The 23,766-nt window shown below is 41.1% G+C and overlaps 1 protein-coding gene across 1 annotated transcript in view; it reads left to right on the top strand.

Annotated features, from left to right (window-relative positions):
- The window catches only part of PDK3 (pyruvate dehydrogenase kinase 3), a 72,239-nt gene that overhangs the window by 37,010 nt on the left and 11,463 nt on the right, over nt 1-23,766 (top strand). Inside the window, exons 6-7 of the mRNA XM_060086636.1 lie at nt 14,363-14,440; nt 23,589-23,665. Coding sequence (XP_059942619.1) covers nt 14,363-14,440; nt 23,589-23,665 — 155 coding nt within the window. The remainder of the gene's footprint in view (nt 1-14,362; nt 14,441-23,588; nt 23,666-23,766) is intronic.

The raw sequence follows: 23,766 nt of genomic DNA, 5'->3' as shown, positions 1-23,766 counted from the left end.
CAAAATCGGAGTTTCTACTTCATTGACTAAGGCTCTTCTTACAGTTCTAGCTAAACAGTAAATATTTGGTAGCTTAAGAGTCTACGTTTCAGTTGCCACCACTGTCTGAAAATTTCAGAGAATGCAAACCCCTGTTATAAAATTCAGCTGAATTCACGTGTTTGTAAAATGTATACATCTTTCTGACATGCACTTCAGGTTTTAGAATCTACATGGCATTTGGGCTTCATGGATTCACTGGATGTGGAGCTGGACTCTGTTCCAGCAGCCTCAGGGTAGAACAGAACCCTAGAGCCATATGTTCCTAGTGCCTGGGCACTTGGAATTTGAACAGCAGTCTCCTCATTTTTCATTTAAGATAAATGCTAGCTCCAGGAAGCCTTCCTGGTTGTAAGTGATCCACCAGGTTCCTGGACGTCTTCAGTTTTCTTCGGTGTTAGGGTAATTCTCTGCAGCCTCAGATCCCCAGACTGTTCCCTTTCCTAGATTGTCTCCTCCTGTGGCCCTCCTCTCCTCATCTAAACACACACCTTACAAGTTTCAGGACCATAGCTCTCCCCGATCTTCATTGGGATCTCTGTTGCTCTTACTTTTTCTGGATTGTGTAGCTAAATGAGTAGGAGGCAGGCGAGGGCCTTGTCTCCTTGGCAGAGCTCTCAAGCCTGCCTCAAGCAGAGTGACCTTTGCTCTTGGAGCTTGGAGGGCCAAGGGACGGGGCCCCATGTGGGCAGCCTCCCCAGTCGGGGAACAGACCAGATCTTCAGCCGCTAAAGCTAAGGAAAACCTGTGCTGTTTGGTTACCCTGGGCATCCCCCCGGTGGCCTTAGCTCAGGCTAGGCTTGTCAGGCTGCCCTGGCCTCTGTTTAGTTAGAAAACATGTACTCACATTACTTCAGTTATAAGTGAATAGGCTCAGCTTCAGCACCCTAAGAACCCTGTAAGTAGGTTTCTCTCTCACAAGATAACCCTCTGTAGGCCCCCAGCAGGGAAGGGAAGCAGGATTGGTCTTATCACCACTTGTATGTTCATCTGGCCCTAGCCCAGTGGCTTTTATGATTCAGAAAACCTGGTTCAGATAGTTGACTGCCCTTAGAAAAAAAGGCACACATTCATAAAGCAAAAGTGCATTATAATATATTGCATGTGTGCCTTTTCTCTTGAACTGCAAGCAATTTGAAGTCAGGGTATTTGTCTTATACTTGTTTTGTGACTCGCATAGAACTTAGTATATGCCTGTGTAGATGGTCAATAAATATTCCTTGGCTTGAGAAATGTTCAACTTTTCGGTAATTTACTTTAAAAAAAGCTTTATTGTGGTACAATTCACATGCCATACAATTCGCCCATTTAAAGTGTACAATTCAGGGGTTTCTAGTTTATTTACAGAGTTGTACAACCATCACCATAATCCAATTTTAGAACTTTTTCATCACCCCAAAAGAAACCCCATAGCCATTAGTGGTCACTCCCCACTACCCCCTCCCCAGCCCTAGGCAACCACTAATCTATTGGGATGGCCAAAAAGTGCCTTCCATTTTTAAGAAAAAATAAAAGACGCGTTTTTCATTTTCACCAAGAACTTTTTTGAACCACGTATTCACCCTTTTGTTCCACTACCTGTTGCCATTTTTCAGGCAACTTCATAATTCCATCTTACCAAAACTTTTTATCTTTTTGAGCAAAGAACTGTTTCAGGTGCCTTTTAGAGTCTTCCAGGGAATTGAAATTTTTTCCATTAAGAGAATTTTGTAAAGACTGAAATAAATTGAAATCCAAAGGTGCAATGTCTGGTGAATACAGCGGATGAATCAGAACTTCGCAGCCAAGCTGTAACAGTTTTTGCCTGGTCATCAAAGAAACGTGGTCTTGCGTTATCCTGATGGAAGATTATGCGTTTTCTGTTGACTAATTCTGGACGCTTCTTATCGAGTGCTGCTTTCAGTTGGTCTACTTGGGAGCAGTACTTGTTGGAATTAATCGTTTGGTTTTCCAGAAAGAGCTGATAATAGAGGACTCTCTTCCAATCCCACCATATACACAACATCACCTTCTTTGGATGAAGATGGGCCTTTGGTGTGGTTGGTGGTGGTTCATTTTGCTTGTCCCACGATCTCTTCCGTTCCAGATTATTGTACAGTATCCACTTTTCATCGCCTGTCACAATTTGTTTTAAAAGCGGAGCATTTTCATTACGTTTAAGTAGAGAATCGCATGCCAAAATACTGTCAAGAAGGTTTTTTTCACTTAACTTATGTGAAACCCAAACATCAAAGCAGTTCATATAATCAAGCTGGTGCAAATGATTTTCAGTGCTCATGTTGGATATTTTGAGTATGTCAGTTATCTTCCACGTGGTATAACATTGATTGTTCTCAATTAACGTCTTGATTTGATTGCTATCAACTTCAACTGGTCTACACAACCGTGGAGCATCTTCCAGCAAGAAATCTCCAGCACGAAACTTCGCAAACCATTTTTGACATGTTCGATCAGTTACAGCACCTTCTTCATACACTGCACAAATCTTTTTTTGCATTTCGGTTGCATTTTTACCTTTCTGGAAATAATAGAACATAATAGGCCGAAAATGTTGCTTTTTTTCTTCCATCTTCCAATATTAAAACGGCTACACAAAATTTCACCAATTTTGATGTCTTTTTTTAAATGCACGCTGATAAGACAGCTGTCACATACAGTCTAACAAAATTGTTTCAAATGAAGTTAAAGACCATTAAATGCTACTACTAGAGCCATCTTACGGAAAAAACTAAACAAACGTTTTGGCCAACCCAGTACTTGCTGTCTCTATAGATGCTCCTATTCTGGACCTTTCATATAAATGAAATCATACAGTATGTGGTCTTTTGTGAATGGTTTCTTTCACTTAGCACAATGTTTTCAAGTGTCATCCATGTTGTAGCATAAATCCGTACTTTGTTTCTTTTTATGGCCAAATAATATTCCATTGTATGGATAGACTGCATTTTGTTTTATCTATTCATGAGCTGATAGACATTTACGTTAACTAGGTGACCTTGGACATGTTACAGAACCTCTTTGGGCCTCAGTTCCTTCATCAGTAAAATGGTGCTCTTGGCAATTCAGCTATATCCTAGGGTTAAGTGAGATAATATATGTAGAGCTCCTGAAGCAGCACTAGCACCCAGGAAGGGCTGTAGGTAGACAAGTTCATGAGCATCCTTGGGCATCATGTGAGTCATTTGCCTTCTCATTTATACCATTGATTATATAATAAGTTGGTGCCTTTGCTTTTGTTTCTGGCATAAATTATAGAATATTTTAAAACATTTAGGGCATTTATAAGACAGCTGAATATTTGATGAAATATTTCAAGAAATATTAATTTTTTAGGTGTGATATTGGTATTGTGGTTATTTTTTTAAGGTGTCCTAGCTTCGAGAGAGGGATTTTGAAATATCACACATGATATGAAATGCCTTGTGGGATTTGCGTCAAAATTATCAAGACGTAGGGCAGTGAAAAAGATCAGGCTGTGTTGAGAAGTGTTGAGGCTGGTGATGAGTGCACTAGGATTCTCTGCACTGTGCTCTGCACTTCCGTCAACGTTTGCAATTCTTCATAATAAAGTCGTAAAAACATACTCCCTTTAAAAAAATGGTTCTGAAGAACCTAGGGGCAGGACAGGAATAAAGTCGCAGACATAGAGAGAGAATGGACTTGAGGACACGGGGAGGGGGAAGGGTAAGCTGGGACGAAGTGAGAGAGTGGCATGGACATATATACACTACCAAACGTAAAATAGATAGCTAGTGGGAAGCAGCTGCATGGCACAGGAAGATCAGCTCTGTGCTTTGTGACCACCTAGATGGGTGGGGTAGGGAGGGTGGGAGGGAGATGCAAGAGAGAGGAGATATGGGGATATATGTATACGTATAGCTGATTCACTTTGTTATACAGCAGAAACTAACACACCATTGTAAAGTAATTATACTCCAATAAAGGTGTTAAAAAAACATACTCCTTTTTATCATCTCATTGTTTCTTCACAAAAAGTCTCACTAATTTTTTAGAGAGATTTTAACCATGAGTCAGTGTAAGTAGAGAAGTAACGGAGAGTTCTTGGCCGTTGTTAGGGCAGAGGGCTGAAGCAGCACCCAGGTGAATCAGAGGATGAGGCTGGATGCTGGAGGAGAGCAGAAGCCGTCGTTTTGAGCACTTACTGTCTGTGTGGCTCTTACTGGACTTCTTACATCCTGCCTGGTCTTGGCATCGTTCCGTACTTCTGTTGGTCTCTCTAATGGGGGTGTAAATTCCTCAAGGGCTGGAATTACTCTCATCCAAGCTTGCATCACTCCTCTCAGGGACAGAAGTTTCATACCAAACACTAGCGGAAGATTGTGTGCAAAACAGTTGGATCAGTATTTGAAAGAAAGAAACTAGAAGTTTGTGCCTCCTGCTTTCTTTGGCCTTTTTAGTCGAGGTTTTGACCCTGGGCCAGGTCGCCTCCCACCCTCTCCCTCTTCCCGCGCTCACTCACAGCTTTATCTTCACTCTTTCTCCTGCCCCTTTTGACTTGATACCCAATGAGTCCACCAGTTACCATGAACACATTTTACTCCATCCTCTCATGTAACCATTCCTACCACTCATCTGGCACAACTTAAAGCCTGGGCTCCTGGCAAAGCTGTATCCCATGATGATCACCCCCCCATGCCCCTCTGCCACGGGGAATGTCACCTCCCCCAGCACACTTCTACCCTCACGCTCATGGGCCGAGGGGCAAGGACTGCGCTGCTCCCTGTTCCCCACCGCTTCTTTCAAACCATGTTTTTCATTTCTTAATAGCCTCTTTCCTTACGACAACAGTGGAGGCTGGTTTCAGATTCTGAAGCTGCATGAACCCGCAAAGCAACTTCCACGTCATCAGCTCTTCTGCCACCTTCATTCCCTTCACAAATCATAAATCATACCCACAGCACACTGAGGACGCTTGGCCTGTACATACTTTCTAGAATGCCCTGATGCTTCTTCCACTTGGTGAGACATATGCTTACTAAGGGTCACTTACTTGTCCTCACACTGTTGGTGTAAGTTATACCACATGAATATGTATAAATATACATAATTTATTTATACGTTATGTAAACTGAAGAAATGTGAGTACAAAAAAGAGACTTATTTCCCTGAAAATCAAGTTGAATGCTTTGGAAAGCCTTGATAAAGAAGAGATTCTTACAAATGTAAGGAAATGACTGTGAACAAGACAACTTTTAGGTGACAGGGCAGCACTGAGTAAATATCCCGGAAGGAATCTGCACTCGGATTGCTTGACAAGTGTCTTTACGTTTATTGCACTCTAAAGAAATAGGAATTGGAATTCATAGATGTGTGTGATATTGTTTATCTAAGAAGCATGATCTGGAACCCCAAGCTGACGCCTCTTCAAAGGAGAGACATTGGCCTTATATGAAAAGATTGGTAGAGGAATAAATTGTGTGTTCAAATGTGTATTTTAAGTTAATGTTTACAATTGTAGTCATTTTATGGTTTCCCACTATCCAACTTTTTTGTCAGTCATCCAACTTCTGTTTCTGTTTTGGTCAGTCAAGAGGACTAATACCATATTACCAAAATAATAAAAAGTGCTCATTGAAGAAACTTGAGAAAATGTGGGAAAAGAGGGAAGAGACTAAAAATCACCTGTCTTCACAACCCAGCAAGAACACTGTTTCATATTGAATTCATACCAACTTTACAGATAGCAACTGTGAATCATGTGTCTCTTCATATGAAATCCAAAGTACTTGTGTATTACCCCATCTCCAGCGCTAATGCCCATCACACACCACATTCCTGGATGAATTCAGTGTCTGATCTGCTATACTCATAACCTCTATATTCAAATACTTTTCTCAGCTAGGTGTATATAATCTTTATTCCTCAATGAGATATTAGTCTTAAATCAGTTACCTTTCCTACCATGGCAAAATTGGCTAGGCACCCTAGCAGGAAGCCTGAAGGTCTCTTTCCTCCCCGTGGACAAAGCATATTTTAATAGCTTTCTGTTTCATGCCCTGTGGACCCCACTTTTATTTATTTTTATTTATTTTTTTTATTTTTATTTTTTTTTTCTTTTTGCGGTATGCGGGCCTCTCACCGTTGTGGCCTCTCCCGTTGCGGAGCACAGGCTCCGGATGCGCAGGCCCAGCGGCCATGGCTCACGGGCCCAGCCGCTCCGCGGCATATGGGATCCTCCCAGACCGGGGCACGAACCCGTATCCCCTGCATCGGCAGGCGAACTCTCAAACCACTGCGCCACCAGGGAGGCCCTGGACCCCACTTTTAATTCTCTAAGTGTCTGCATACCCAAGCAGAGGCTCTTTCTGGCTCAAAATAAGACTGAGAAAAAATAAACAAGGCAGACAGCACAAGCTATCAGAAGCCCTGGAAGTTCTTCCATGTCTTCTAGCAAAAAGGCACTGGAGTCTCCACCCCAAATGCCCCAGGGACAATAGTCAGAGAGTCCCAAAGGGCCCACGCCCCCCCAGCTCTTCTTCCCAATACCCCCGAATGCTGTCAAGGAGAGGAAGAGATGTGTGTCAGCTTCCTTCAACTCTCAGTGACGTCTTACCATTCCCTTCCTCTTTTGAAAGTAGTTGGTATTTTTTCACTGGTTTTTCACCTTCTCATATCTTCTGAGATTTTTCAGCTAATCTTCTTTACAATGTTGTGTTAGTTTCTGCTGTACAACGAGGTGAATCAGCTATATGTATACATATATCCCCTCCCTCTTGGAACTCCCTCCCCCCAACCTCCCATCCCACCCATCTAGGTCACCAGAGAGCACGAAGCTGAGCTCCCTGTGCTATACAGCAGGTTCCCTGTAGCTATCGGTTTTACACATGCTAATGTATATATGTCGATCCTAATCTTCCAGTTCATCCCCCGCCTTCCCCCCAACCGTGTCCACACGTTTATTCTCTTCATTTGCATCTCTATTCCTGCCCTGCATATAGGTTCATCTGTACCATTTTTCTAGATTCCACATACATGGGTTAATACATTGTACAATATTTATTTTTCTCTTTCTGACTTACTTCACTGTATGACAGACTCTAGGTCCATCCACATCTCTACAAATGACCCAGTTTCGTTCCTTTTTATGGCTGAGTAATATTCTGTTGTATATATGTGCCACATCTTCTTTATCCATTCATCTTCCAATGGACATTTAGGTTGCTTCCCTGTCCTGGCTATTGTAAATAGGGCTGCAGTGAACATTGGGTACATGTATCTTTTTGAATTATGGTTTTCTCATGGTATATGCCCAGTAGTGGGATTGCTGAGTCATATGGTAGGTCTATTTTTAATTTTTTAAGGAACCTCCATACTGTTCTCCTTCTGTCTCTTTTTTTTTCCCTTTTGTTTTAGGAAACCTGATTTACAAGGTGTAGGGGTTCTGAGTTTTAATGATAGCTCTGCTATTGATTTCTCAGCTGTGAAGGTCCTGCATGGTTTAAGCATAGTCAGATGTCCAGACCAAATGACTGGTGTGTGTGTGTGTGTGTGTGTGCGCGCGTGCGCGCACCCATGCGTGCCTATGCACGCACACGTGCGTGTTTTATAGCCTTAGGAAGCCTTAATGAACTAACAATGATTCCATACTTAGATCTCTTGAGACAGACTCTAGGAGACTTTTATGTGGAAGAGTAGGGACACTTTTTATTTTTGACTAGACAGTCGTATAAGTGTGTAGAAGTGGGCTGCATCTTGCATCATTGTAATTGAATGTGCAGAACACTGAAGCACGCCTCCTTGCTGCTTATTTAGCACATTAATACCTACCTTTACACGTCTGCAAATTACAGCCTCATTGCAGTGAATGCTAGAATCAGTGTTGTAGAGCAGCTCCTATTATCCTCTGGGAGGTGCCTTCCATTGTGACCCTTTTCCTTCCTTTCTGTGTAAGAAACCAGGAAACAAAATGGAAAATCCTGTGATAAGATCATTTTAAAGGTACAGACTTAAATACTTGGCACAAAAGTCAGCTCTCACAGCGACGTTAGCTTGCCTGTGTTGTTCCTAAATGCTCTTATTGCTCGGCTTAGCGTAATAGCATACAAACGGTATCAGGAGAGCGTGTCATTATTCTGGTTCAGAAATAACATCTTGTGCCGTCACTTCGGGCTCTTCAGATTGCAAGTAACAGACCCAGTCCCACCAACTCAAGAGACAGATGTCTTAAAAGAACCTAGTTGGTCCCATGGTAATCCTAGGGCAGGAACCACTTTGCAGTCGGAGCTATAGAAATTGGAACTGGGAAACAGAAAGCAAGGGTTTTTTTCTGTGTATCTTAGTAAGTGGGTTTGTCAAGTCACAGCCCCTCAGCCCCACTCTCTTGTCTGTAGACTGGCAGCCTTTTTAGGGCAGCTTATTTAGGGCAGTGACAGGCACTCCAGGCCTTCTAGATCATCATAACTCTAAGTGTTTCCTTTTGCCTTCTGCCCTGCCTGAGTGTCTCCATCCTGAATTTGCACAAGATGAATTTCACCGGCTCAGCCCGTCTTTTTGCCCACAACCGCAGGTTTTAGGACTCTAGTCAGCCTGTGGATTGGCCGCCCTTACATTAGATGTTCTGCCCCCCACTTCTCCAGTTGGCTGTGCTTTGGGCAGTGGGAGAGGGTCTAGCACTTAAAAAAAACCCTGATGCTTCCACTCGGGATGGGTTTTGGGTAAGTGATGATAGACATACCTTATTAGAATTGCTTTGTGACTTAAAAGCGGTTCTTTTTTTTTTTTTTTTTTTTTTGGTTGTGTTGGGTTTTTGTTGCAGCGAGCTGGAGGCTACTCTTTGTTGTGGTGCGCGGGCTTCTCATTGCAGTGGCTTCTCTTGTTGTGGAGCATGGGCTTTAGGCATGCGGGCTTTAGTAGTTGCAGCACGTGGGCTCAGTAGTTGTGGCTTGCAGGCTCTAGAGTGCAGACTCAGTACTTGTGGCGCATGGCCTTAGGGCTTGAACCCGTGTCCCCTGCATTGGCAGGTGGATTCTTAACTACTGCGCCACCAGGGAAGCCCTTAAAAGTGTTTCTTAAAAGCAGCATACATTGTAAAGCAACCATACTCCCATAAAAATTAATTTTAAAAAATAAATAAAATGGAGTAAAAAAAAAAAGCAGCATACCTGTGACTCTGATGCTTTGTGGTCGTTTACGTTTACCTTGTTCAGACATTGGTTTTTTTTTTTTTTTTTTTTTTTTTTTTTTGCGGTACGTGAGCCTCTCACTGTTGTGGCCTCTCCCATTGTGGAGTGCAGGCTCAGCGGCCATGGCTCACGGGCCCAGCCGCTCTGCGGCATGTGGGATCTTCCCGGACCGGGGCACGAACCCGTGTCCCCTGCATCGGCAGGTGGACTCTCAACCACTGTGCCACCAGGGAAGCCCCAGGCATTGTTTCTTAAACTCGAGCTTTATGGTTTTGGGTATCCTGTTCATGTTTGTTTTTCATGTTTGTTTTCTCACTCAAATTCATCTTTGTCCAGTGTCTTATAAGATATCTGTAAACAAACAGTGGCATGTATTTGTGATAGAGGCTAATATTGGATTGGCCAAAAAGTTCGTTCGAGATCACACGGAAAAACCCGAATGAACTTTTTGGCCAGTCCAGTATTTGATAGCAGGGTCCTCTGGTGAATTTTGAATAGGAAAATCTTCTAATAAAAACATCTAATAAAATAGCGTCCATACACTAGTAAATTTTCCTGTGTGCTTCTTAAAACTGATTTGTGGCTACAATGGATCTGTTGGGCTGGTTGCCATGTGAACCTTCACCTTACTCTTTATGGCTCAGTCTTTTTTAGTCTTATGTGTTTATAGTTTGGGTATTCTATCCTGGGGATGTAGAAATGTGCTACACCTACAGTTTTTTCTCTTTTTTAAAAAAATTATTTATCTATTTATTTATTTGGCCATGCCAGGTCTTAGTTGCAGCACGTGGGATCTTCATTGCGGCATGTGGAATCTTTAGTTGCGGCATGCAAAGTCTTAGTTGTGGCATGTGGGGTCTAGTTCCCTGACCAGGGATCGAACCCGGGCCCCCTGCCTTGGGAGCATGGAGTGTTAGCCACTGGACCACCAGGGAAGTCCCTACCCCTACAGTTCTGTTTGTTACTTTATCATCAATACCTTATTTCCCTTGAAAACAGGTTCTTAAAACAATGAAAATCACTTATGTTCAGTGGCAGTAATAATCATTTCCTGATATTTCCTTTTAAAGATTGGGTGGTAAATAGTGACTCAAACATATTACAGATAAAAGTAATTTGATAAATTATCATATTTTAAGATTTTTGTTTCTATTTAAACAATAGAAAAGTTTTATTAGAAAGCTTATTATTAGTAGCACTTGCATTTTACTCTAGATATAAAGGAAGTGAATTTTTAAGCCAATAGTTGAAGTTTGGTTGTTACGTTGGTGATTTTTTTAAACCTTTTCCATTCTTACGGTACTTTACTTAAACAGAAGTATCCTATTTGAGTATATATGTGCTGTCATACTCCTCAGTACCCCCATGATCATTCATGGCATGGGAGTGACAGTGATAGAATTAGCATGACCCAGCCTTGACTTTCTAGGCCAGTGGTCTCCAAATCTACCTTCTCTTCAGAATTTTTTAAAACTATGGATTCCCAGGCCTCAACACAGAGCTACTGCATCAGCATCTCCAGGGGTTCATTTAACCTATACTTCTTTTTTTAATTTGCTAATGAATTCTACACACACACACACAGGTTTGGGAACCACTCTAGCCCACTAGTTCCCAGTCTGCCCAAAAAGAACATCTCGAATCAGTATAATTGATTGAACCTAGAGAATTTTTGCATGTGCAGGATTGTTCCATTTAACAGAAGCCCGGTGGGTGTGTATTGTGCCCAAGGCATTATGATGTGCCACGGGAATTTATAAAGATGCATATGAATATAGCGTTTACCAGGACTGCCCCCAAAAGACTTTCGGCTGGCTGGTATATGTGAGTCTCATTGTCATGTCTTGAGTTTTTCAAGGATCATAATGCGGTTGTTAATTACAGCATTGATACACTGTAATTTGTGGTAATGCTTGAAAAATTCTTATTCATGTGGTTTCAGGAGCCATACTGAGTCTTTGAGTTTCAAGTTGGCTGCATCTATCTGGACTCTCCTATCTTCCACATGTTACATTTGTGTCATACTTTTTCTTAATAACGCTGTTATAATCTCACGCTATTGAGCAAGCTAATGCCATGAGGAACCTAGCACGTTTAGTGGAGTTGGGCTCGTTTCCTGTGTTTTTGGTGAATGGAAGGGCAGTTTAAACATCTTTAAAGGTGTTCTATCCTTGGAGGAGTTGTTTTGTGGAGATGTATTGGCATTTTATGTGGATAACGAAACATCATTTTTAGATTTCAGTATTTATTGGTTTAAGTGTTGGGAGTTCTTGGTCAGCTTTGTGCTGTTGTGTCGCTAGGTGGACATGTAGCATTGTTTGGTGGTATAGCCACAGCACAGAGAGTGAATCTTGATTTCTTTTTCCAAAAGAACTGTACAGATGTTTGATGAGTTTTATTATACCCTACGAAAAAAACTTGCGAACTTAATATAATTCTAAATTGTAACTTTCTTTGTTAGGATTTAAATACAGTCCACTTTGATGTCTATTTTCACACCGATCAACTCTTTTTAAATTTTTTTCTCCTCTGGCTAACGTTTCCTTTGGCTATCCTTCATTATTTCATCTTGTCAGAGAGATTCTGATGTCTCTATCTGTGGTTCTTTATAGTGGTTTAATTCTCTTTTTTTTAATATGACTTTATTTATTTACTTATTTTTGGCTGTGTTGGGTCTTTGTTGCTGTGCGTGGGCTTTCTCTAATTGCAGCAAGGGGGTCTACTGTTCGTTGTGATGCGCGGGCTTCTCATTGCAGTGGCTTCTCTTGTTGTGGAGCACGGGCTCTAGGCGCGCAGGCTTCAGTAGCTGTGGCACGTGGGCTCAGTAGTTGTGGCTCGCGAGCTCTAGAGCACAGGCTCAGTAGTTGTGGCGCATGGGCTTAGTTGCTCCGTGGCATCTTCCCGGACCAGGGTTTGAACCCACGTCCCCTGCCTTGGCAGGCGGATTCTTAACCACTGCACCACCAAGAAAGTCCCTATAGTGGTTTAATTCTAAAAGTTTAATAAAGTGAGAATTTTTCCTCTGAGGTCAAATATTATGTAAAATTTAAATTTAGTAGCAATAGGAGGGAAATGAACCAAACCTTATAGTCTGAACATACCCTAATCTTATCTTTTGTATTATTTTAGATTGACATTGTCAATTTTTAATGTATTTAAATTCTGTCAGGCTTATTTTTCCCCCTTTCTTCCTTCCTTCCCTCTTTCCTCTTACTGCTTGAATCTTAAGTATCTACTCTATGCACAGTACTGACATGGGGAATATAAAAGAAGTACGAGCCTGTCTCCAAAGAGCTGATATACACTTGAGGACATTGCAAATGCAATCATGAAGCATTTTAAAGTAATTTGAATATCTGATCTTTAGAAATTGTAAAGGTGGAACTTAAAAAATCTCCTCACTTTGGAAGACAGTCTGGCTGTCCTTCAAACGTTTAAACATACAGCTGCTATATGATCAAGCAATTTTTCTCTCCTAGGTCTATATCCAAGAGAAGTGAAAACACATCTTCACTAAAAAAACTTGGACATGAATGTTTTTAGCAATATGAATGAACGTGTGAACGTTCATTTGTAATATCCAAAAAGTGGAAACAATCCAAATGTCTGTTGATGGATAAATGAATAGACAAAATGTGACATATTTGCATAATACAATATTAATTCAGTAATAAAAAGGAATGAAGCACTGATGCATGCTACAATATGGATGACCCTTGAAAACATTATGCTAAGTGAAAGAAACCGTCGTGGGGCTTCCCTGGTGGCGCAGTGGTTGAGAGTCCGCCTGCCGATGCAGGGGACACGGGTTCATGCCCCGGTCCGGGAAGATCCCACATGCCACGGAGCGGCTGGGCCCGTGAGCCATGGCCGCTGAGCCTGCGCGTCCGGAGCCTGTGCTCTGCAGTGGGAGAGGCCACAACAGTGAGAGGCCCGCGTACCGCAAAAAAAAAAAAAAAAAAGAAACCGTCGCAAAAGGCCACATATTGTATGGTTCCGTTTATATGAAATGTCCAGGATAGCAAACCTATAGAGACAGAGTAGATCCGTGGTTGTGTAGGGCTGGATGCGGGGGTAATGACTGTTCATGGTTATGGAGTTTCTTTTGGGGGTGATGAAAAATGTAAAATTAATTGTGGTGATGGATGCACAACTCTGCGAATACACTAAAAATCATTGAATTGTATGTGTACTTTAAATGGATGATTTGTATGGTGTGAGAATTGTATCTCAATAAAGCTGTTTTTTTTTAAAAAAGTAGATTATCAAAAGGTTTAAAATTTATCAAACCAAGGAATATTTATTGACTAGCTAACAGGCATGAAATAAGTTCTATGTGAGTTATGAAACAAGTGTAAGACAGAAACCCTGACCTCAAATTGCTTACAGTTCAAGAGAAAAGCACACATGCAGTGTAAAATAATGCACTGTAGCTTTCTGAATTTGTTCCCCATCTTTTGAATGTACCTTCCTGAATTCTGTCTTCTATTCATCTCTGTAATGGCTCTGATCTTCTTACCCTTTGTCCTTTTTTTTTCCTTTCAAAAGCAAACTGTTGCTCCTCAGACTTTGAGAAAATAACAGCCCCAACCTGTTACCTTTAACTAACTTAAAGGACATTTTAAAAATGTTTTAATTTTATTGAAGTATATTTGATTTAGAGGACATTTCAAAGCAAGAGTAGTGTCTCCAATAACTTAAATTGTGTGGCTCATGGAAACCCGTTCATTTAGCAAATACCTGTTGATGTTTAATTTACAAATAATTGGCAAATCTTAAGATGGTTGCCATTATTATTTTTGAAATTACAGCAAATATCTTTTTGGTACAGTTTAGTCAGGTTGCATGCTGTCCGGAAGTATAGTCTTGAGTTTATAGATTTTTCATGAAAAATGCCTCTTAGGAATATTTAAAAGTTAAAGCCATGTTTAGTATAAAGCTGGCTATGTCGTCATTAGTGCAGTATTTTGATATTGTTGTGGTCATTAAAACTAAAAGGGAAATTTTGGTTCAGTTATTGTAATTCTATTGTAGCCAAAAAAGGCTATTTTTTAAGGCAGTAGTTGATTAATTCTAAATCTGTCAGGTTACAGATTGTCCTTGTTTCTTTATTCTATTGAGTCTATCTGTCTGAGTCCATGCTGTTAGCGCAGCAGCTAAACTTTTTTCTCTCTTTGCAGATGCATATGAAACTGCCAAGATGCTTTGTGAACAGTATTATCTGGTAGCTCCAGAGCTGGAAGTTGAAGAATTCAATGGTAAAAGAAAAATAATTTCAACCTTAAATACAAAGAAGCTGACTAAAAAACTGATTATACGTGAGCTATATTTCAGTGAGATCCTAAAATTGTGCTGCTTTTTCATCTTTCTGTGGTTTTAAAACCTTTTTTATATCTCTGGTCAGTGAGTTTTTGTACAGGAATGTGTTATCTATTAGAACTCCAAGCTCTTGGAACAGAAGTAATCAAGGTGGAAGATGCACAGAGATGTAAATAAGCAGTTCTCAAAATAACCAGTGCAAACAGTCAATAAACATGTGGAAAAGTGTTTACTAATCAAAGAAGTACAAAGAAAAACATAGAGGAATGCCATTTTTGTCTTTCAAAGTGGCAGTGATTAAAACATTTTAATGCTTTGAATTGCTCCCCAGAAAAATACTCTGTCCCCCAAATTTACACATTTCTGATATACGTTTAAATTGGTATAGCCTTTCTTTAAAAAAACAGGCTAACAATGCTCTTCCTCTTTGGCCCAGTAAGTTAAAGTAATAATGGTTATATTCTTTGGTCCAGTAAATAAACTTCAGAAAATTTATTACGAGAAAATAGAGGGACTTCCTGGTGGTCCAGTGGTTAAGACTCTGTGCTTCCATTGCAGGGGGCACGGGTTCGATCCCTGGTCGGGGAACTAAGATCCTGCATGCCCCTTGGAGTGCCAAAAAATAAAAACAAATACATAAAAAATATGCGAAAGTCATTAGAAATTTTAAAAAATCTATCAAGAACCAATACTTTAAAAAAAAAAAGAATAAAGACGCAGATCTAGAGAATGTACTTGAGGACACAGGGAGGGGGAAGGGTAAGCTGGGACAAAGTGAGAGAGTGGCATGGACATATATACACTACCAAATGTAAAATAGATAGCTGGTGGGAAGCAGCCACATAGCACAGGGAGATCAGCTCGGTGCTTTGTGACCACCTAGAGGGGTGGGATGGGATAGGGAGGGTGGGAGGGAGACGCAAGAGAGAGGAGATATGGGGATATATGTATACGTATAGCTTATTCACTTTGTTGTAAAGCAGAAACTAACACACCATTGTAAAGCAATTATAGTCCAATAAGGATGTTAAAAATAAAAAAGGAAATAGAGATGTGCACAGATACATGTATAAGAATGATGATCAGAGTAGTTTTCTTACAGAGAAAAATTAGAAAACAACCCAAGTTTTCCACAATAGGGAATTATTTAAATAAATTCTGGTATACCCATAAGATAGAATACTATGCAGCCATTCAAAACAATGCTTTAAAGAATATTTAATGTTTGAGAAAAGTTGAGTTTTTAACCACAGGCTATAAAAGTTTGTAATAGTGCAAGTTCATTGGATAATAAGTTGAAGGATTTATACCACCAGAATACAAACAACAGCTCTCTGGATAGGGGAGTTTTAGCTAATTTTTGTATTAGTTGTGTGAAACTATATTTACATGTTACTTTTGTTTTTTTATTTGTAAGTTATGAAAGAGACATACTTATCTCTAAAAATACAAACATAGAGTAAACAGTGAAAGTCCTCACTACTCTGCTCCCATACAGAGTTTTGTTTTTTACATAAATGAGGCTAAAACCATGCATGTTCTTTAACTTGTGTATTTCACTTCACCTTAAAGGTCTTTTCATGTGTTAGTGTCATTTAGAGATTATCCATAGTGTAGATTATCATAATTTATTTAATCGTTTCCCATTGGGTGGATTTCTGATTTTCCCGTATTCCATATAATGAGGCATGAAGGGGTGTGTGTGTGTGTGTGTGTGTGTGTGTGTGTGTGTGTATTTGGAGCGTGGGAAAACCTATGAACGTGTGGAAGTATTTCTGTAGGCTAGATACTTAGAAGTGTGGAACAACTGAGTCTTAGGGTATGGGGTCTTAGGGTATGGCATTAAAGATAAACCACATTCCCTCTCAAAAATATTCCAAAAATCGATTTCTCTTATAACGAGTTCAAAATGTGAAGACTTCAGGCTGCCGTCGTAGGACAGCTGCCCCTACGTTCTACTAGGAGGTGTGGAATCAATGCCACTTTCAAAGTCTGTTGGGTTCTCTGAGAAGAGTTGCACCCCTATTTTGAAGAAATATACCTCTAGCGCCAAGTGGATTTTGCTTGAGCATTCCTGAGTAGAAGCATCTTAATATTCTATTTCTTCCATTGGCTAGGTGGAGGCTGACCTCACTGTCCCGATTTCTATCTGTCAAACATGGAACTTAAACTCACCGGTGGTAATTAATTGCTCGTTTGCGTGAATGGTAGCCTCACTCACTCTGAAGGCCAGAGCAGCGAGCCTGGTCTTGCTGATTGCCGGGTGCCAGCCAGGTCAGCACGTTCCTTCCCAGCGAGGCTGTCACACCGGGCGGTGCACCTCACCAGGGGAGAAGCTTTCCAACCATTCTTGGCACTGTCTCCTGCGTGGTTTTTGAAGCCCTTTTTCCCCATCACTAAGAGAAATGGTGGTTATAGGTAGCCTCTAGTTTCCTGGTGCTTTGGGGGATGTATTTATGATTTCTATTATTTCTTGAATGCCAAAGCGCTTTGTGAGTGCGGTTAAGCACTGCAGTTGAGCTCTAACAAGCTCCGTGTTAGAGACGGAGGTCAGAGGTTGGTCCTGAACGCCTCAAGCAGACATGGGCTTTGTCACGGAGAGAGAGTGTGTGTGACTGTTTTCCAGCGAGGAGTCAGATCCAGATTCTGTGGATTCATTTTCAGAGCCCGTGTGAACTAGCATAGCATCCCCTTTCAGGATGCTTCCATTCCCTTGTGCTCTGTACTTCAGAGGACTGACGCTGCCATGAATCCCAAAGAACAGTTTGTTGCTACCTGAGAATTTAAGTTCTGTGAGTTTGCCCTATGATCTCTTTTTCTGAAGTTTTGATTTTTTTCTTTCCCAATGCAGACCCCTGAGAAAGTAGTAAATAGGATTATGCAGAGCATACTGTGTGAACACCATCAGTATTTACAGTCATCACTAGCGTTCTGAATATTGGGAGCTAGCTGTATTAAACTTCTTTTTTACTCTTTTGGTAACACATTTCACAGGAAGATGAAAAACAACAGAATTTTATTTACCTTACGTCAGGTTTCAAATATTTCTGATTAGCTACCCGCGGCAACCCATGTGGGTTGCTCCAAAGATGGGTAGCCATTCTACCGTGCTTGTTCTCAGCATTCTCATTCTCCTGAGAAATCAGTTGCCCAAAGCATTAAGCAAATAAACACTTTTACCTTACATTTTCGGCATCTGTATGGTAAAGCAACATGGCTTACAGGAAAGAGGTGAACTTTGTAGCCAGCCAGGTGGTGGAAATCTGGATTCTGATACTTAGGAGCCAAGTCACCTTGCTGCTGCTGACACCCAGCTTCCTCATGTACCAGCTCTCCTTGCGAGGTGATAAAAGGATAATGTTTCTGAGGCCTCAAGCAGAACACCAGGCATGTGCTGGAAATTGAATAAAGGGTGGTTACTGGAAGTCAGGGTTGACTCGGGAAAGATAAAGACGTATGGTTGCCACACTTGCACTTTTTCACCATTTCTAGATTAGTCTTTCCTGTCAAGAGGTTGATTTATAGCTTCAGGTTTGGTTGGAAAAGTAAAGATTTCAGTTCGCACTATGTAAATTTTGTTATAAGAGGGTTCGTAGAAAAGGTATGCACCTATCCTGGAGTCTTTGACCTCTAGTTTTCTCAAATTGGATACTTTTGTGGATATTTTTAGTCAGGTGGTTCTACACAAGAATAAAAAAGCCATTACTAGTAGCTCTGTTAACACTGTCGAAATTAATTTTTTAGTAGTGGTAATAGCCAACATTTATTGGCTGGTTACTATGTGGCAGGCTCTATGTAAACTGGTTTATCACTATTATCTCATTTAAGCCTTATGTTAACCCAGTGAAATATGTACAGTGCTCATTTTAGAAATGGAATGCTGGAGGCCCAAATGTGTTAAATTCCTATTAATATACAGCCCTCCCTTGGTGTCTGCAGGTGATTGGTTCCAGGAACCCCCGGGAATTCCTAAATCTATGGATGCTGAAGTCCCTTATATAAAATGGCATAGTATAGTCAGCGCTCCTTATCTTAGGCTTCCGCATCCATGGGTTCAACCAACCGTGGATCAAGCTTCTCTTATATTTCTCTTAAATGAATTTTTTCTGCTTAGCCACCAGTTTTTTTCATGCTTATAGGAGAACTGTCTGAAGATAAAACTCTTTATATCCTATGTAGAGTTCTTTTGGCATTTATTAAATGTCGTTTCAACTAATGGCATTTGGAGCAATGACTGTGCAAATAGGGACTTTATTATTTCTTGAGTCTTGAGCATGAAAAACCTGGACCATTTTTCCATTGACTTTTTAAAATGTACCCTTAGATGGAAAATTCATATTCCATTTATGTCTTATTTTAGAAAGCCAGCTAACATCTATTAAGGGTCTACTATGTAAAAGCTCCTCGACCCAGGATTAGGGAAGAGTCATGGACAAAGACATTTGACATGGTTTTAAAAGGAAAGAAAGCGACTTCCCAGGTGGCACAGTGATTAAGAATATGCCTGCCAGTGTAGGGGACACGGGTTCAAGCCCTGGTCCGGGAGGATCCCACATGCTGTGGAGCAAATAAGCCCGTGCACCACAACTACTGAGCCTGTGCTCTAGAGCCCGTGAGCCACAACTACTGAGCTCACATGCCACAACTACTGAGCTCGCATGCCACAACTACTGAAGCCCACATGCTTACAGCCCATGCTCCGCAACAAGAGAAGCCACCACAAATGAGAAGCCTGTGCACTGCAACAACACTCACCACAACTAGAGAAAAGCCTGTGCGCGGCAATGAAGGCCCAACGCAGCCAAATAAATAAATAAATTTATTTTTTAAATAAATAAATAATAAAAAAAATAAAAGGAAGGAAAGACATCTAAACTATAATGTTCTCAAAGAAAAGTACAAGTAATTGAGCAAGCCGTCAGATGGCTCCTAGAGAATGCTGGTTGAACTGAAAAAAAAACAAACAAAGCTATCAAAGGTATTTTAAGTTCCCTGAGATCTGGAGCGAAAAGGTTGATTTCAGAAGGTTATTTATAACTAATCATGCCCTTTGGTACAAGATAGACTAAGCATTCAGTGTGCTCCTAGGGCTCCGTTAAAAAGACAGTAAAGGAATACAAAGAAAAACAGCAAAGAAACCATGGGGACTCGTCAGCGGGCCATTGATCCCACCTCCTGCCAAAGGGTAACGAGATAGAAGTACACTGGCTGCTTAATGGGACAGAGCAGAAGAAGCCACGAAAGAGGAGGCTGAAGCAGAAATGGCATCAGATGACCCTGGAGGGACTCTGGGAGCAGCACTGGGAAGTGTCAGGGACTGGATAGGGAAGGTCAAAGGTGGGGGTTGATTGAAAGCTGGTCTCAGGTGGAGTAAGGATGGGTGATGGGGAGCAGCTTGACTCTGGCTGTGCTCTGCCTGCCAACATCCACGAGCATTTTCCCCTGGGCAAAAATCAAAATCAAAGTAGTTTCTTCAAGAACCTGGGAAAAACTAGGGCTGTTCATGTGAGTGTCATCATCCCAAAGTAAAGCCCTCTTCATTCAGGCATTCGGGGGACCCTCTGGTCAGAGGTCAGCTTGCTGTCCGCTCATCCTAAAGCCAGTGGAAAAGTCTTGACCAGGTACACAGAGCTCCAAGTCAGCCTTCCCACTTAGGAGAGAGCCGTAGCGGGAAGTCAACACCAGCTCTCTCAAACAAATAATCCAGTTCCTCATTCTTCAACAAGAATTTTACAACCAAGATGTATCAGACCCCGGGCGAAAAACCAGCAGCATGAATGAAAACCTGACTGACGTTGAACTTCTCAGCTGCGCTGTCATGGTCAGAAGACCCCTCTCCCCCTGCCTTTTTTTTTTTTTTTTTTTTTTTGGGCTGTGTTGGGTCTTCGTTGTGGTGCACGGGCTTCTCACTGCAGTGGCTTCTCCTGTTGCGGAGCACGGGCTCCAGGCACGTGGGCTTCAGTAGTTGTGGCTCGCGGGCTCTAGGGCACGGGCTCAGTTGCTCTGTGGCATGTGGGATCCTCCCGGACCAGGGCTCGAACCCATGTCCCATGCATTGGCAGCCAGATTCTTAACCACTGCGACACCAGGGAAGTCCCTCCCCCTGCCTTTCTAAATGCGGAAAGAAAATGGTTTCAAATCCAAATTCTGTACCTGGTGAAACCTCCAATCAAGTGAATCAGAGGTATAAGGACTGAGAAATGTATTTCCCATGCATAACTTTCTGAGGTAGTTTACGTGACTGACCTAATGGTGTGTATAATGTAGGTATAAGAAATAGCAAAAAATATTCTAGAACTTCAATCAAAAACAATTTGAGGATGATGGCTGTGCAGCATGTTTGGAAAGCAGTCGATTCTAATTTGAAACATCTTAAAGAATGGAATGGATCCCATGCAATAGAAAAGAGGCTGGAAGATCTCAGTGATGTGACGAGGAAAGCATATGTCTCTTGTCCAGTTACCCAAGAAGAGGAGTATCAGAAAGACATGGTCCAAATATTCGGCAACCTAAAAATGTAACATGATTTTGAGCAGTTGGAGGTGGATAAAGTGAATCCATTTCACCTTAAGGCTGGTGGTATTCTCCTTCAAGTGACACATGACTCATGACACGTTGGACTCATAGGGAAAGAAATGTCATCCTGGTCTATTCCTGTGGCTGATCTGCAGTGAGCAGTATTTACCTGGTTATGTTACCAACACAATCAATGTTCACCTTTTTTATTTTTTCTACAGGGAACCCACTTTATTTTTTTAATTTTTATTGAAATATGGTTGACATATAATGTGTTAGTTTCAAGTGTACAGCAAATATTGTACATGTATATATATGAAGCAATATGTAATATTAGATAAAAAAGAATTTCACATGCTGAGAATCCATAGGAACTGATAATAAAAGTCAGAAAGTTTTTTTAGTTTTAATATTTTTTATTGAATATAGTTGATTTATAATGTGTTAATTTCTGCTGTACAGAAAGTGATTCAGTTATACATATATAGGCATTCTTTTTCATTATGGTTTATCACAAGATATTGAATATAGTTCCCTGTGCTATACAGTAGGACCTTGTTGTTTATCCATCCTATATGTAATAGTTTGCATCTGCTACTCTCAAACTCCCATTCCTTCCCTCCCTACCCCTCTTCCCCCTTGGCAACCACAAGTCTGTTCTCTATATCTGTGAGTCTGTTTTTGTTTCGTAGATATGTTGATTTGTATCGTATTTTAGATTCCACATATAAGTGATACCATATGGTATTTGTTTTTGTTCTGTCTGACTTCACTTAGTTTGATAATCTCTAGGTCCATCCATGTAGCTGCAAATGGCATTATTTCATTCTTTTTTATGGCTGAGTAATATCCCATTTTGTGTGTGTGTGTGTGTGTGTGTGTGTGTGTTTGTGTTTGTGTGTGTGTATACACACACCACTTCTTCTTTATCCATTCCTCTGTCGATGGACATTAGGTTGCTTCCATGTCTTGGTTATTGTAAATAGTGCTGCAGTGAACATTGGGGTGCATGTATCTCTCAAATTATGGTTTTCTCAGGGTATATGCCCAGTAGTGGGATTGCTGGGTCATGTGGTAGTTCTATTTGTAGTTTTTTAAGGAACCTCCATACTGTTCTCCATAGTGGCTGTACCACTTCACATGCCCACCAGCAGTGCAAGAGTGTTCCCTTTTCTCCACACCCACTCTAGCATCTGTTGTTGTAGATTTTTTGATGATGGCCATTCTGACCGGTGTGATACCTCATTGTAGTTTTGATTGCCAGCATCACTCTTCTTGCACTTTGGGGCCACTATTAAATAAAATAAGTGTCACTTGAACATAAGCACTACAATACTGTGACAGTGATCTGATAACCAAGGTGGCTACTAAGTGTCTAATGGGCAGAATCTATTGGACAAAGGGATGATTGACGTCCTGAGCAGGACGGATCAGGAAGGCATGAGATTTCATCGCACTACTCAGAACTTATGAATTGTTTGTTTCTAGAAATTTCCATTTAATATTTTTGAACCTCGTTTGACCATGGGTAACAGACACTGCAGAAAGCGAAACCACGGACAAGGGGATATTGCCGTATATAGTACTTAATAGTTTAAAAAATAACTGATCATCAAAAGGTTCAAGATTTAGAATCAAAAACTCTTAGTTCAGGTGTCCAGTTCCAGGCCTCGTCCATTATGGCAGGCAAGTCGCATAACCTCGGCAAAGCCTGTGTCCCCAGCCACCCATCCTGTGAGCCACACAGTATTGTCATGAGAGTTCATTTGGGTAATGTATGTGCAAGCTCTTTGTAAGCTGCTAAGAAGCAAACAAATGATTGCTCTCCTTTCTATTACTGTTAATTACTCACTTTATTAGAGGAAGTAGTTAGGTTGAAATCATAACATGGGTGTTCTACTTGAGAAAGCTTACGTAGTTTTGGTCTCTTAATGATTTCAGGTCACGAGGAGGAGGAAAGCCTAAATTTTCTATTATCTACTCTGTATCCTACTCTGGGATTCAGGGTTTCTCGGATTTTCCTCAGAAGATCCCTGACACAAGGAGAAAGGACTGTAGGTCTCTGGGAGTTGGTCTGCTAGCTGCGAGTAGTATGCCTTGTTTGTCATCATTTAACAGAACTTAACATTCCTGTTTAGTCCAAGTCTCCAAGAGGATGTACCCCTCTACCTCTGTGGCTTCACACTCCCCTGGCTGACCACTGGGGTCAGTGGTGGTGGTGGAGGGTGTCCCCCATTTTGAGAAACACCAAGTGATATTTGGATGACCTTATGTAATGCTCTGAACATTAGGACATAGGTGATGATATTCCAGTTTTGCTGAAGTAAGTTCCAAAGAGAGAAATTTGCCTAAGGTCACATAGCTGGTAAGTGAAGGAACTGGATTTCACCCCAAGTTTGTTGGACTTCAAAGCACATGCTTTTGCTCAGCCCTGCCTTTAGAGTTGTAAGCCTACGTTGGCCTTTTGTAGAGTTCTTTTTTTATGTACTTGGAAGAAAGGATGCAAACAACATTCTTGACTTTCTTCTAGTTTTGATCCTTACTCATTGACGGTTTTGTCTCTGTTTTCAGCCAAAGCTCCAGACAAACCTATTCAGGTAGTTTATGTGCCCTCACATCTGTTTCACATGCTCTTTGAGTTGTTCAAGGTAAGTGGAATTTAAAAACATGGAAAGAAGTCTTCATTTTAAATTACTCTGATTCAGGGCATAATGGATTCATCAGATTAGCATAAGAAAAAGGTTTTGCA

Source organism: Mesoplodon densirostris, chromosome X, assembly GCF_025265405.1.
Source record: "Mesoplodon densirostris isolate mMesDen1 chromosome X, mMesDen1 primary haplotype, whole genome shotgun sequence".
Taxonomy (NCBI): domain Eukaryota; kingdom Metazoa; phylum Chordata; class Mammalia; order Artiodactyla; family Ziphiidae; genus Mesoplodon; species Mesoplodon densirostris.
This window is presented reverse-complemented; position numbering and strand designations above follow the sequence as displayed.